The 12500-nt window shown below is 36.9% G+C and overlaps 1 protein-coding gene across 4 annotated transcripts in view; it reads left to right on the top strand.

Moving 5' to 3' along the window:
* tpm4b (tropomyosin 4b) overlaps positions 1–12500 on the top strand; it is a 58466-nt gene that overhangs the window by 41029 nt on the left and 4937 nt on the right. For 2 of the 4 annotated variants that reach the window (XM_056445881.1, XM_056445906.1), the window contains 3 exons: positions 3725–3787; positions 9518–9587; positions 11259–11609. In XM_056445881.1, coding sequence (XP_056301856.1) covers positions 3725–3787; positions 9518–9587; positions 11259–11341 — 216 coding nt within the window. In that variant the 3' untranslated portion in view covers positions 11342–11609. Of the gene's footprint in view, positions 1–3724; positions 3788–9517; positions 9588–11258; positions 11610–12500 lie in introns of those variants that run through there. The other 2 variants (XM_056445888.1, XM_056445897.1) reach the window with 1 other exon arrangement.

Below are 12500 nucleotides of genomic sequence, written 5' to 3'. Positions count from 1 at the left end.
GACTAGACAATAGACAGGAGAGCACCTGACACAAAGAGACAACACAAGCCAGGTGCTCACATAAAACAAGACTAAAACACACAGCCAATGAGAGAACTCATTAACCGCGTGTTCGTCTGACAAGACAAACACAACAAAAGCACGCGACCACAATGTAAACTCAGAGCCACGTGCTTTGACAACAGACGCAAGACACGAGCACACGATAAGTGAAAACACCTTACCGTGCGCTTGCATAAATGCAACGCGCATGTTTCATCCCAGCGCCAACCAAAAACCAAAACCAACTAGACGGAGACGCTGAGAATGAAACAGCGCGATGCTGACCTGACGAAACAACACAAACACGAGTACAAGAGCGCGCGTCCTAAGCGGGAGTGCGCACGGTCCGCACGCACCTTTGATGACGCGCACCCAGACAATGACAAAACAAGTGGTCGACCCAAGAAAACTCGAGCCGAGCACTAACAGGACAGGACAAGACAGAGCTAGTGTCCGGATTCTGCCACAAAACAAGAATTAACAAGACCAGAGTGGCAGAACCCTGACAATTATGCATTATAAAAGCTCATATCTTGGTTTTGGGGGTCTCCAACAACAGGCTGATATGCATGCAAGGTCAAAAAAACACATTCATTGTCTTACAATATGTATTTATTTTTACCTAATTATCCCAACAACTCCCATATGAACCGTTCAGTGATTCATTTGTTCCCAAACCCCTCCTTAGCTTGACACTAATCAGCTGTGATTGGTCCCAATCACCCAGTCTGTTGTGATTATTTGACTGGGTTCAACGCGAGACAGAGAGAAGCGCCCATGGTTATGAAGTAGCAGAGAGTATGTGAGAGGCCAATGCAGGAATGCATTAAAGCAATACAGTTAAACACCAGCATATACTCTACTCTTAACGCTGACCCCTAGTAATAACAACGACACACATTCAGTATTAATCCACACATCGCCGCGTGTGTGAGGAACAGCTGATGTTGGCCATTGCAAAGACAAACAGCAGAGGATCTCAAGTTCAGAATGCATTTAAATCAGTAAAGGATGAAGCACGCGTCATGTTTTCAATGTGGTTTTCTATGCAATATGTGAAATAGCCCATACAAATTTAACCTGAGATATACATTACAAGCACTGATCTATAACAGATGAGTGATTACAAGCCGTGCGGGGTGATTACAACTTAAAACACACAATTAAATATTTATTTTGAAAACTACACAAAAACGAGTCAACAATTTTAATTACACTTACATGTCGTGATCCAGAGGAAGAAGAAACTGGTCGATATGAACTGTAACAGTTACTGACAAAGTCCCTGACAAAGTCCCATATATAATAGTCTCTGCTCCTTCCTTTAGTAGCAAATGGCCGGCAAATCCCGCGCTGCAGCGTAGGTTACTGTATCAAAAATCAGAAAAATGACAGGAACAAACGCAGCACTAGGTTGGCTATACTGTGGTATTGTTGTGAATATGAACTTTAAAGGTGCTGCATGCAAGTTTTTGACTCTTCTTAAGCATAAAAATACCATAATATTTATTGCAGATATTTAAGAAACCAAGTGAACATTCTTGTTTATCTGAAAAACAATGCTGAAGTCAGATATTCTGCTTTGAAAATGTGTTTTCCGTGCCGGAACGCTGTCTTTATTTTGGTCATTTTAGCCTGCCCAATGCAAGTTTAGCCAATTATATTTCAGCACCCTTGGTTGCCTTGGTGGAAAACCATATATTTCATTCATTCATTCAGGAAGGCTCCCAAAGCATGCGTCCGTGACCGAAGTGTGACCTCCGGTGGACAGTAGCAGACTCCGAAATGAGATCCAGATTCAGTTCCACATGAGGTTATTAACAAGCAAAGGATATAAATATTACGAGCGTAAACATTAGCTGAGCAGGTTACATTATGATCGCGTGTCCTAACAACACACTTTGTGATGAGATACACAGTGATGAGCAATTTGGCTCCAGACGAAACACGACAGAAATTTAAATACAGCCATTCAGAAGCACAGATTATGTAATATACGGTTTATTTCATTTTCAAGATCTGAGGTGAACTATCTGCTGTTTTCAGTTGCATGGCAATAAATGTCATGTAAAATGGCATTCAGACTCACGTTATTAGCATTTAACACTGAATAAAGCACATGAGGTTTACCTGAGATGATCACAGTTTATACTGTGAGAAATTGAAGCCGTTTCTAATATATCAATTCGAGGTGTTGGTTAGTACAAAAACTCCATTTTAATATGGAAAATAATCCCTCTATTGCGTGCCATTGCTAGAACACGACTTCAGTCAGACTCGCTCCTCAATCTGGCAACCTGCGTTTGAGTTTGTTTTGATCCAGGAATGTAATACCTAGTTCAACCACTGGGTGTCAAACTTACATACTTTAACCATTAAATCCCCACTGCCGAATCTCCATCTGTATGTGATCGTCATCTTCGCATCATGATCAGTCCCGTGATCCCCTGTGCTCGGCTAGTGTTTGAAGGGAAAAGCACGTTCACGTTTTACCAGATCCGGCACTTTATATTTGGTGATGCACCGTATCGACATCGACGCGTTCAGGCGAAAGATCCGAACCCAACACGATTCATTTATTTGACTCTGAGTCGACTATTTCGTTAAAGAATCAACAGTTTTAAACACAGTGCCTTTCAGATTTAAACCTCTGGATGTTTTCATTCACTTATAGCTGTGATACACACTGCATGGAAGCTCATTTTCAAAAACCCATAATAGGGGCTCTTTAATATAAATAGCAATTTGACCTCTTTACACAGCAAAAAAAGCTGTTTTTGTCTTGTTTCTAGTCCAAATATCTAAAATCAAGAAGCATTTTCCAGACAAACAAAACATATTGTCTTGTTTTAAGAAAATAACATGTCCAAATTAAGTGAGTTTTTCATTAAAACAAGCTAAATAATCTTGGTTTTCATTTTGACATTACATTATTTTTCTTACCCCATTTACAGATTATCATTTTTATTTATTTATTTATTTATTTATTTATTTATTTATTTATTTATTTATTTATTTATTTATTTATTTATTTATTTGTTTGTTTGTTTTTTATTTATTTATTTATTTATTTATTTATTTATTTATTTATTTATTAATTAATTTATTTGTTTGTTTGTTAGTTTTTTATTTATTTATTTTTCTTTATTTATTTATTTGTTTGTTTGTTTGTTTGTTTGTTTGTTTGTTTGTTTTTTATTTATTTATTTATTAATTAATTAATTAATTTATTTATTTATTTATTTATTTATCTATTTTTCTTTATTTGTTTATTTGTTTGTTTGTTTGTTAGTTTATTTATCTGTTTATTTGTTTATTTATTTAGATTAATTTATTTATTTATTAATTTATTTATTTTTTTTATTATTTTTTTATTTATTTATTTTTATTTTTATTTATTTATTTTTTTTTAATTAATTAATTTAGTTATTTATTTGTTTGTTTGTTTATTTATTTATTCATTTTTAAACTCAGTGTGGGTTATTTTAGTAAATTATGATTAACTAAACATTTCCTTGACAAGGAGCTAAACTAAAACATTTTATTATTTTATTTTCACATTTTATTTCAACAAATAAAATTATTAAACAAATCCATTTTTGTTTTACTTTCCACAGTGTTATTCTCGGAATCAGTGGAGTTTAAATAACCTTTCATTTGTCTTGTCATTTTCTGTCTGCAGTATTCAGAGAAAGAGGACAAATACGAGGATGAGATCAAAGTTCTGACTGATAAACTGAAAGAGGTGGGCAAGTTAACAACTATTTATTCTAATAGTTTTGCATGCAAGTATTCCTGATGCATGCTTTCATGTAGGTATTACAAGCGTGCAGTGTCATTTACATACACTTAAAAAGGTCAAAACAGCAAAGAATTACACACTAAAGGAAGATGACGGTGTAAAAATAACTACTGTAGTAACAGACTTTAGTACTCTAGGGAGCTGTAGTTTAACCAAATAATTTAGTTTACAGTTAATTTACTGACCCGCAGGCCATTAAGATGTAAGCAGTATTTTCTTTTTCTTCAGTAGAACATTTAAGATTTATAGCTATGTTTGTATGGAGCCAGATCAATCTCAAAAACAGTACATTTACAAAATAAAACCTATACATGCACTGCATAATTCACATTCACAAAATCCAATTTGTAAATTTGTAAACACACAATTCGTGAATTCACTAGTAAAAATCAGAAATATTTTTGCCAAATAAATTGGATTTGTGCATTAATAAAAGAATTTTTGGATTTACAAATTGGATTTGCGCATTTACAAATCATATTTTGAATTACGAATTGGATTAGCATATTTACGAATTGTGTTCTTAATTTACGAATTGGATTAGCATATTTACGAATTGTGGTCTTAATTTACGAATTGGTTTAGCATATTTACGAATTGGATTAGCATATTTACGAATTGTGGTCTTAATTTACTAATTGGATTAGCATATTTACGAATTGTGGTCTTAATTTACGAATTGGATTAGCATATTTACGAATTGAATTAGCATATTTACGAATTGGATTTGCATTGAATTAACAAATTGGATTTGCGCATTTATGAATTTACAATTTTGATGTTCATATTTACAAATCGTGTTTTGAATTTTATGAATTGGATTGGCGCGTTTACAAATTGTTTTGACTTCACGAATTGGATTTGTGTAATTTTGAATTGTGTTTTGAATTTATAAATTAGATTTGTGTATTAATGAATGGATATTTTTTATTTATTTATTTATTTTTTTAACGAATTGGATTTGCGCATTTACGAATTGTTATGAATTCACAAACTGGATTTGTGTAATTTTGAATTGTGTTTTGAATTTATAAATTGGATTTGTGTATTTACGAATTGTGTTTTGAACTCACAAATTAGATTTTGTAAATGTGAATTGTGCTGTGCTTGTATGAATTTGATTCTGTAAATGTATAATTTTTGAGACTGATCTGGCTCCATAGGTTTGTGGTGCTTGATGATTATGTTTAAATTAATCTCAAAAAACAGTTGGCCATTCATTCATTCATTCATTCATTCATTTTCTTTTCGGCTTAGTCCCTTTATTAATCCAGGGTCACCACAGCGGAATGAACCTCCAACTCATTCAGCACATGTTGTACGCAGCGGATGCCCTTCCAGCTGTAACCCATCTCTGGGAAACATCCATACACACTCATTCACACTCATACACTATACGGACAATTTAGCCTACCCAATTCACCTGTACCACATGTCTTTGGACTGTGGGGGAAACCGGAGCACCCTGAGGAAACCCACACAAAAACAGAGAGAACATGCAAACTCTACACAGAAATGCCAACCGACCCAGCCGAGGCTCGAACCAGTGACCTTCTTGCTGTGAGGCGACAGCACTACCTACTGGACCACTGCGTCACCCCGATTGCCCATTGACTTGCATTATACAAATCACTAAGTACCACAGATTCAGCTAAAAATCTTCTTTAAAGGGATAGTTCACTCAAAAAAATGTTAATTTATAGTAAATTTATTAACCAGCAGGCCATTAAAGATGTTGAGGATTTTTCTCTTTTTGGGGATTTTTCTCTTTCTCTTTTTTTTATTCAGATTTTTAGTTGAATTTGTGGTTTTTGATGATAATATTGTAAATAATGTTTCATTTGTTGAGCTTTATAAGACCTTTTCAAGTGCCACTGGGATTGATTTGGACTCAACATTGACTTGCATTATGCAAATCACCAATCAAAGCTAAAAACCTTCTTTAAAGTGGTAGTTTACCCAAAAATTAAAACTCGCTTACCCTCAAGTGGGGCGGCACGGTGGCTCAGTTGTTAGCACTGGCGCCTCACAGCAATAAGGTCGCTGGTTCGAGTTCCGATTGGGCTAGTTGTTATTTCTGTGTGGAGTTTGCATGTTCTCCTCTTGTTGACGGGGGTTTCCTCCGGGTGCTCCGGTTTCCCCCACAGTCCAAACACATGCGCTATAGGGGAATTGAATAAACTAAATTGGTCGTAGTGTGTGAGTATGTGAGTGAATTAGGGTGTATGGGTGTTTCCCAGTAACAAATGGAAGACATTTGCTGCGTAAAACATATGCCAAAATAGTTGGCGGTTCATTCTGCTGTGGCGACCTCTGAAATAGAGACTAAAGCCGAAGGAAAATGAATCAACCCTCAAAGGCTTCCAAACCTTCATGAGTTTCTTTTTCTCTGTTGAACACAAAATAAGCTATTTTACCATTGAAATATAACCACTTCCACTGTAGGAAAAACAAATACTATAGAAGTCAATGGTTACAGGTTTTTCAGTATTCTTCAAAATATCTTCTTTTGTGTTCAACAGAAAAAAATAAACTCATACAGGTTTATGAAGTGAAGGGTGAGTAAATGATGACAGAATTATTTTTTGGGGGGTGAATTATCCTTTAAGGATCTTCAATTGCCTCAGGGTAAATTAACTGTACATTTTCATTTTTGGGTGAACTATCACTTTAAAATTATTTTATTGACACATAATTTAAAGGGGACCTATTCTGCAAAAATCCCTTTTATAATGGCTCGTTTCCACTGACTGGTACAGTACGGTACGGTTCGGTTTGGTACGGGTCACCTTTATCAGGCTTGCGTTTCCACTAACAAGGGTACCCTTTTGGTGGGCGTGGTGTATGACAGAAAGTTTCAGACGACGTCATTCTCGCTGGAGGAAATATCTACAGTAAAGCTGTACAGGTCGCTCACATATCAAATGAGAAGCACTTCTCACAAAACAGATGCTTCACACACATAAATACTTGTGTAGAAATGTTTATTATTAACTTTTCAATGAACATGAGTTGATTATAACTGCAGATCAACAAAACAGTCTACTGTAACGTCTGTAATTATATTAAATAACTAAATAAATGAACATATATAAACACATACAGCCCCTTACAGTCTCCGATATGTTACCAACTACAGAAGAACTACATATAGCAGACATTTCGTCCGTATTTACAGTAGGTTCAAAACAACACAAAATATAGCCTACAGTCAGTGTAAACCTCTCATCTGTGTCTGTAGTCTTCAGCAGCACATGTAGCCTCTGTTAGACAGTAATTCTGTCATTCCCAGTTCATATTAGTCCAAAAGGTGAAGATAATAAGTGAGTTAATCATGGCATTTTGTTCATGTTTGCTGATAAATAATGTGCTCCTTTTTCCCGGCTTCTCCTTTGTTTCTTCACGCTTCACTCTCGCGTTTGTCAGTGTCTGACAGGATCGGGTTTCAAAAGCACGTCAATAATCAAGCGCAGGTTATAGACTGATTTCACGCGGCTGCCATTTTTAAAAGCGAAATCGAGGCTGCGGTGGGAAGAAACCCGGAAGTATCGTTGGGAGTTACATTAGAACGTTGTGTACTTGGCTGTATATCTTATCAGCGAATAGAAAGAGACACAAATTTATCATTTCACCGCCTTCTGAGTGACCCGAAGGTCCGTTCTGAATGAATGGTGAAAATATAAAGGGATATCAGAGCTCATTTTCAGCTACAGTAAGTTAAGGGAAACGGCACTAGTTAGCTAACGTTTTCTTTCCCAAACAGACGTTTTAGATGCCATTTATCGAACTCAAGTTAATGAACTGATTCTTTCACTATGTTAGACTTGTCACGTTACTGAATTAAAAGAAAATTTGTCAATTTCCCGCTAACATTTAAAGCACTGTTGATGGCTTTCTTACAACAGCGCTGATTGGCCATTGTGTTCACATGCTCAACAGATATGCTTGTTATTGGTCAAGAAGGTCATCAGTTCACCCTCCGCTGTTTACTGAGCACAAACACAGCCGAGCGATCTGCTTGATGACTCTACTGATCCTTATTGCTGTTTCGCGCTTGCGCTCCAGTCTCCGTGTATCTGAGTTTGCACTGGGTGAAGAGCGGTAAACTGAGTGCAAACACAAGATACATGGAGACTGGATCGCGAAGCAGCCGTGAAGATCAGTCGAGTCATCCGTGCTCAGCGGCGCTTCAATTTTAACTTAGCGGGAATTAGACTGTTTTAAAACTTCAGTACCGGGACAACACGAGGGTGTGCTACAGAGGACTGCAGTTTTTATCGCTCACCAAGTTACTTAGGCTGAAGCAGGGAAGCGTCCCCTCTGTTTACCTGCTGCCATGAACTGAAGCCTAGGAGGACACTTGAGCATATTACTCTTACAGAGCTTGTGATGTTGTTTGATGCTAAATTGCTTTTAATTGTTTAAATTAAACGTACTGACTGATATTAAAGTGATGTTTACACCATATCTGTATTTTGAAATCTCGGCAACAGCTGGAGGTTTGTAGTCCACAGCATGTCACTGCAATGTTTACAGTGCTGGTCCTATACTTCCGTGTTTCTTCCCACCACAGCCTCGCTTTGGTTCTTTAAAATGGCGGCCGCGTGAAATAAGCGTATTATCATCAGCTCAAGAAGTTTGTTATTTCAGATATAATGTTAGACGCGCGCGAGCGCTAGCAAGAAAGCGAAACCGCTCGCGTCTCAGACTGGCTCGTAAAAAACTACGGGGCACAGGGTAAATCTGCTCTTCTTCTTGGCTTTGTGGCTGTTCATCCAGACGACGACAAGGTTTGTTTGAGCCCAGATCGACCATGGCTTGTTATTATATGTATAAATAATTCCGCTGTAATCTCTCGCTGTGTATTTCAAACATGGCTGGTTTTTTGTTTTCATTCTGGCTTGTTGCGTAAGCGAATGACGTATCTCTGTAAACCAATAGCGTTCAGCTGCGCGTCTAGCTCTGCCTTTTGGTACCCTTTCTCGTGTTTGGTACCCTTTCGAAAGGGTGCCGAAAAAGTGGTACGGTACGGTTTGGTTCGGTACGCTTTTTGACAGTGGAAACGGCTATAAAAGTGTACCAAACCGAACCGTACCGTACCACTCAGTGGAAACGGGCCATAAGGGGTTTGAACACAGATGTGTGGCAGCAGTGTGTGAATATAAGCAGCTTCTAATGGTAAAATTGTATTTTTTATATTCACACTTGATAAAAACAGTCTGCAGAAACACTTTAATTGACATTCACACTTTGTATGTGTCATCAGAGGGGGGAAAGCCCACTAGTGACCATCTCTCCCTCATTAGCATAGGACCTTACTCTTGTTTTTGAATCTGCCACTATGCTGACACACAGGCATGTGTAGCTCCACCCTGTTTTGATAAGAGCACCATCTCATTTGAATTTAAAGCGACAGTCACCAAAATGGCACAATTGGGATCAAAGCCTAAAAGAGTCCATTTCAGAGAGTTAGAAAACATTATTTATATGGTATTTTGAGCTGAAACTTCACACACACACACTCATCAGACATCAGAGACTTATTTTACATCCTGCCAAAAGGGGTATAATCGGTCCCCTTTAACTAAGCTATTCAGAGAGATTGTTTTTAATTGCAGATTTACATGCATTTTGAGAATATTTCAGGCACATCTTTCATTTTTTCCCCCGCAGGTTGAAACGCGTGCAGAGTTTGCAGAAAGGACAGTGGCCAAACTGGAAAAGACCATTGATGATCTGGAAGGTAAGTCAGTGCTGAGGAAAAGTTGAGGAATTCCAGTTAATGACATCACTAATGGCGTCTGCTGGAATTTGACCTTTGCCCTATTTGTCTGCCTGTGGCAGCTAGTCCAGCTTTATTTCTCTATTCATTGCACAACTCTAATTATGTCAGCATGTTTGACCTGCTCAACTTGTTTTTCTAAAACGATTCTACACCCTAGATTTGACCATTAACTTGTAGCCACTATGGCACTGTTATTGTCTGAATAGCTCATTTTAATAATTTTGATTGGAAATATAGACTTCAGCCTACATGTACAGCACAGTTAATGTCAAAATTATTAGCTCTTATTTCTTTTTAAAATATTTCCCAAATGATGTTTAACAGAGCGAGGAATTTTTCACAGTATTTCCTTTAATATTTTTTCTTGTGGAGAAAGTCTTGTTTGTTTTATTTTGGCTACAATAAAAGCAGTTTTTAATTTTTCTTAAAACCATTTTAAGGTAAATATTATTAGCCCCCTTAAGCCTTTAAATGTCACTTTAAGCTGTATACTAGTGAAAAATATCTAGTACAATATTATGTACTGTCATCATGGCAAATATAAAAGAAATAAGTTATTAGAGATGAGTTATTAAAACTATTATGTTTAGAAATGTGTTGAAAACAATCTTCTTTCATTAACCTTCCTGCCGTGCTCGGGTCAAATCTGTCCGATTTACAACTTAAAGCACTCAGAAATATTGTGTTTTACATCTGATTGCCTCAAGGTCTTAAGATATCCTCCACACTGTGCACTTAAACATGTAAACGTGATGATCACCTCTTTCACTGAATTTTGAGTGTTTTAATCATCCATGTTACACCTGAGGTGTTCCCAGTCAAAATGACCGCCAGGGGCGTCGCTAGACATAAAGCTCTACTGGGGCATGTACCCCCTTCCCCCGTCCTACCCTCAAAAAAGAAAAAAAAAAGAAAAAAAAAGAAACATATATATATATATATATATTTTTTTTTTTATTTTTTTTTTTTATATTATTATAAATAAAAGTATTCGTATTATTATACAATTATTCTTCTAAATAATCTTAAATGTAACTGGATAACAATGTTAAGACAACTGGAGTGATATGCTAAGATCATTTAAGAAATTACTTTTGCATAAATTTTAACGATAATTGTATATTTATTATTTATTAAATTTCCCATTAATTGTTTTTTTATTAACGTCTACCCCCACCCTAAACCCAACCATCACATTAATGTAAAAACAGATCTGGAGTCTATTGGTATAGCTGATTAACCATGTGAATGGATGATAACAGCCTTCTGAGCCTACCAGTAGGTGCAGAAGCCCCATATCTATCAGCTGACAACCACTGACTCCATTCAATGGAGTGATAACAATCGAAGCGGCTGAAATAAATGTACAGGGGTCTAATAATTCTGACTTCAACTGTATTTGCATTATGTTCACATTATTTCCTGTTTCCTTCATTCCTTTACATCTATTAACACGTTCTCTGCTTTTCTGGTACCTACTAACATTTCTAGTAATCTTACTAATCTAGTGAACTGACTACCAAGTATGTCTGACCTTATCGTTTCCTTTCTTTTTTCTCTCCATAATTTCCTATTCCTGATCCTGCGTTCTCAATCCTCTGGCCTCCTTTCTCCACTTTCATCCTGCAGATGAACTTTATGCGCAGAAGCTGAGATTTAAGGCCATTAGCGAGGAGCTGGATCACGCTCTCACCGATATGTCCTCCTTATAGATTATATTCAACATTATGAGTGCCTATTGATGATATTTGGTCAGGACAAACTGTATGTAATAATATACTGAATTACAACTGAATCAGAACTGTGATTGACAGCTCTCTCGTTCAATCAAGTGCTGCCGTTTTGCATAAATTAGTCTGCGGCTTCCTGATTGGCTGTGCCTCGCCATTTCTTCTTCTCACTGGTGCCTTATATATTTCTCACATTCTCTTAGTATGGATATTAAACTTCAATAAACGTGTTTTCTGCTCTTTGAACATTCTCACTTGTTCCTGTTTCTTGCTTTTCTTTCTTTCTTTCTTTCTTTGCTGCCATATTTGCAGCTCTTTTTGTTGAAAGTGACAACAACAATATGTTATTATAGATAATTATTCATATTATAATTCATATTCAGTATTTGTTGCTATTATGAATTGTATTACGTGTTATTATAATATTATTATGTAATGCAATGTGTATTTATATAGTGCATTTATGGTGTATGGCCACCCAAAGCGCTTCACAATCATGAGGGGTGGGGGGAGGCGTCTCTTTATACCACCAGTGTGCATCATCCACTTGGATGATGCGACGGCAGCCACAGGACAACGGCGCCAGTGCACTCACCATACCCCAGCTATAGGGGTAGTGGAGAGACAGTGATAGAGCCAATTCAGTGGATGGGGATGACTGGGAGGGGATGGGGTCTGATGAAGGGTATTTGGCCAGGACACCAGGGTTACACCCCTACTCTTTACGAAAAGTGCCAAGGGATTTTTAATGACCACAGAGAGTCAGAATCTCGGTTTAACGTTTCATCCGAAAGACAGCCCTGACTGTCAGTATAGTGTCCCCTTCACTATACTGGGGCATTAGGACTCACACAGACGGATAAGTGCCCCCTGCTGGCCTCTCCAACACCACTTTCAACAGCAGTAATTAATTAGTGCTTAAAAAACTAAGTCTTACATTATGGTTTTTGGTTCCAGACGAAAACTTTACTCTTAAGTTACTCTTATTGTATATTATGCCATGACGGTACTTCTTTGGATGAAGTTGATACGATTAAATACCTCAGAGTGTGGCTTGATTCTGAACATTCCTTTAAATCACATAATAATCACATTGTAAGTAAAGTCAACTTTGGAGTTAGTACCTGATATCTGTCTAGGC

Source organism: Danio aesculapii, chromosome 2 (assembly GCF_903798145.1).
Source record: "Danio aesculapii chromosome 2, fDanAes4.1, whole genome shotgun sequence".
NCBI lineage: Eukaryota > Metazoa > Chordata > Actinopteri > Cypriniformes > Danionidae > Danio > Danio aesculapii.
This window is presented reverse-complemented; position numbering and strand designations above follow the sequence as displayed.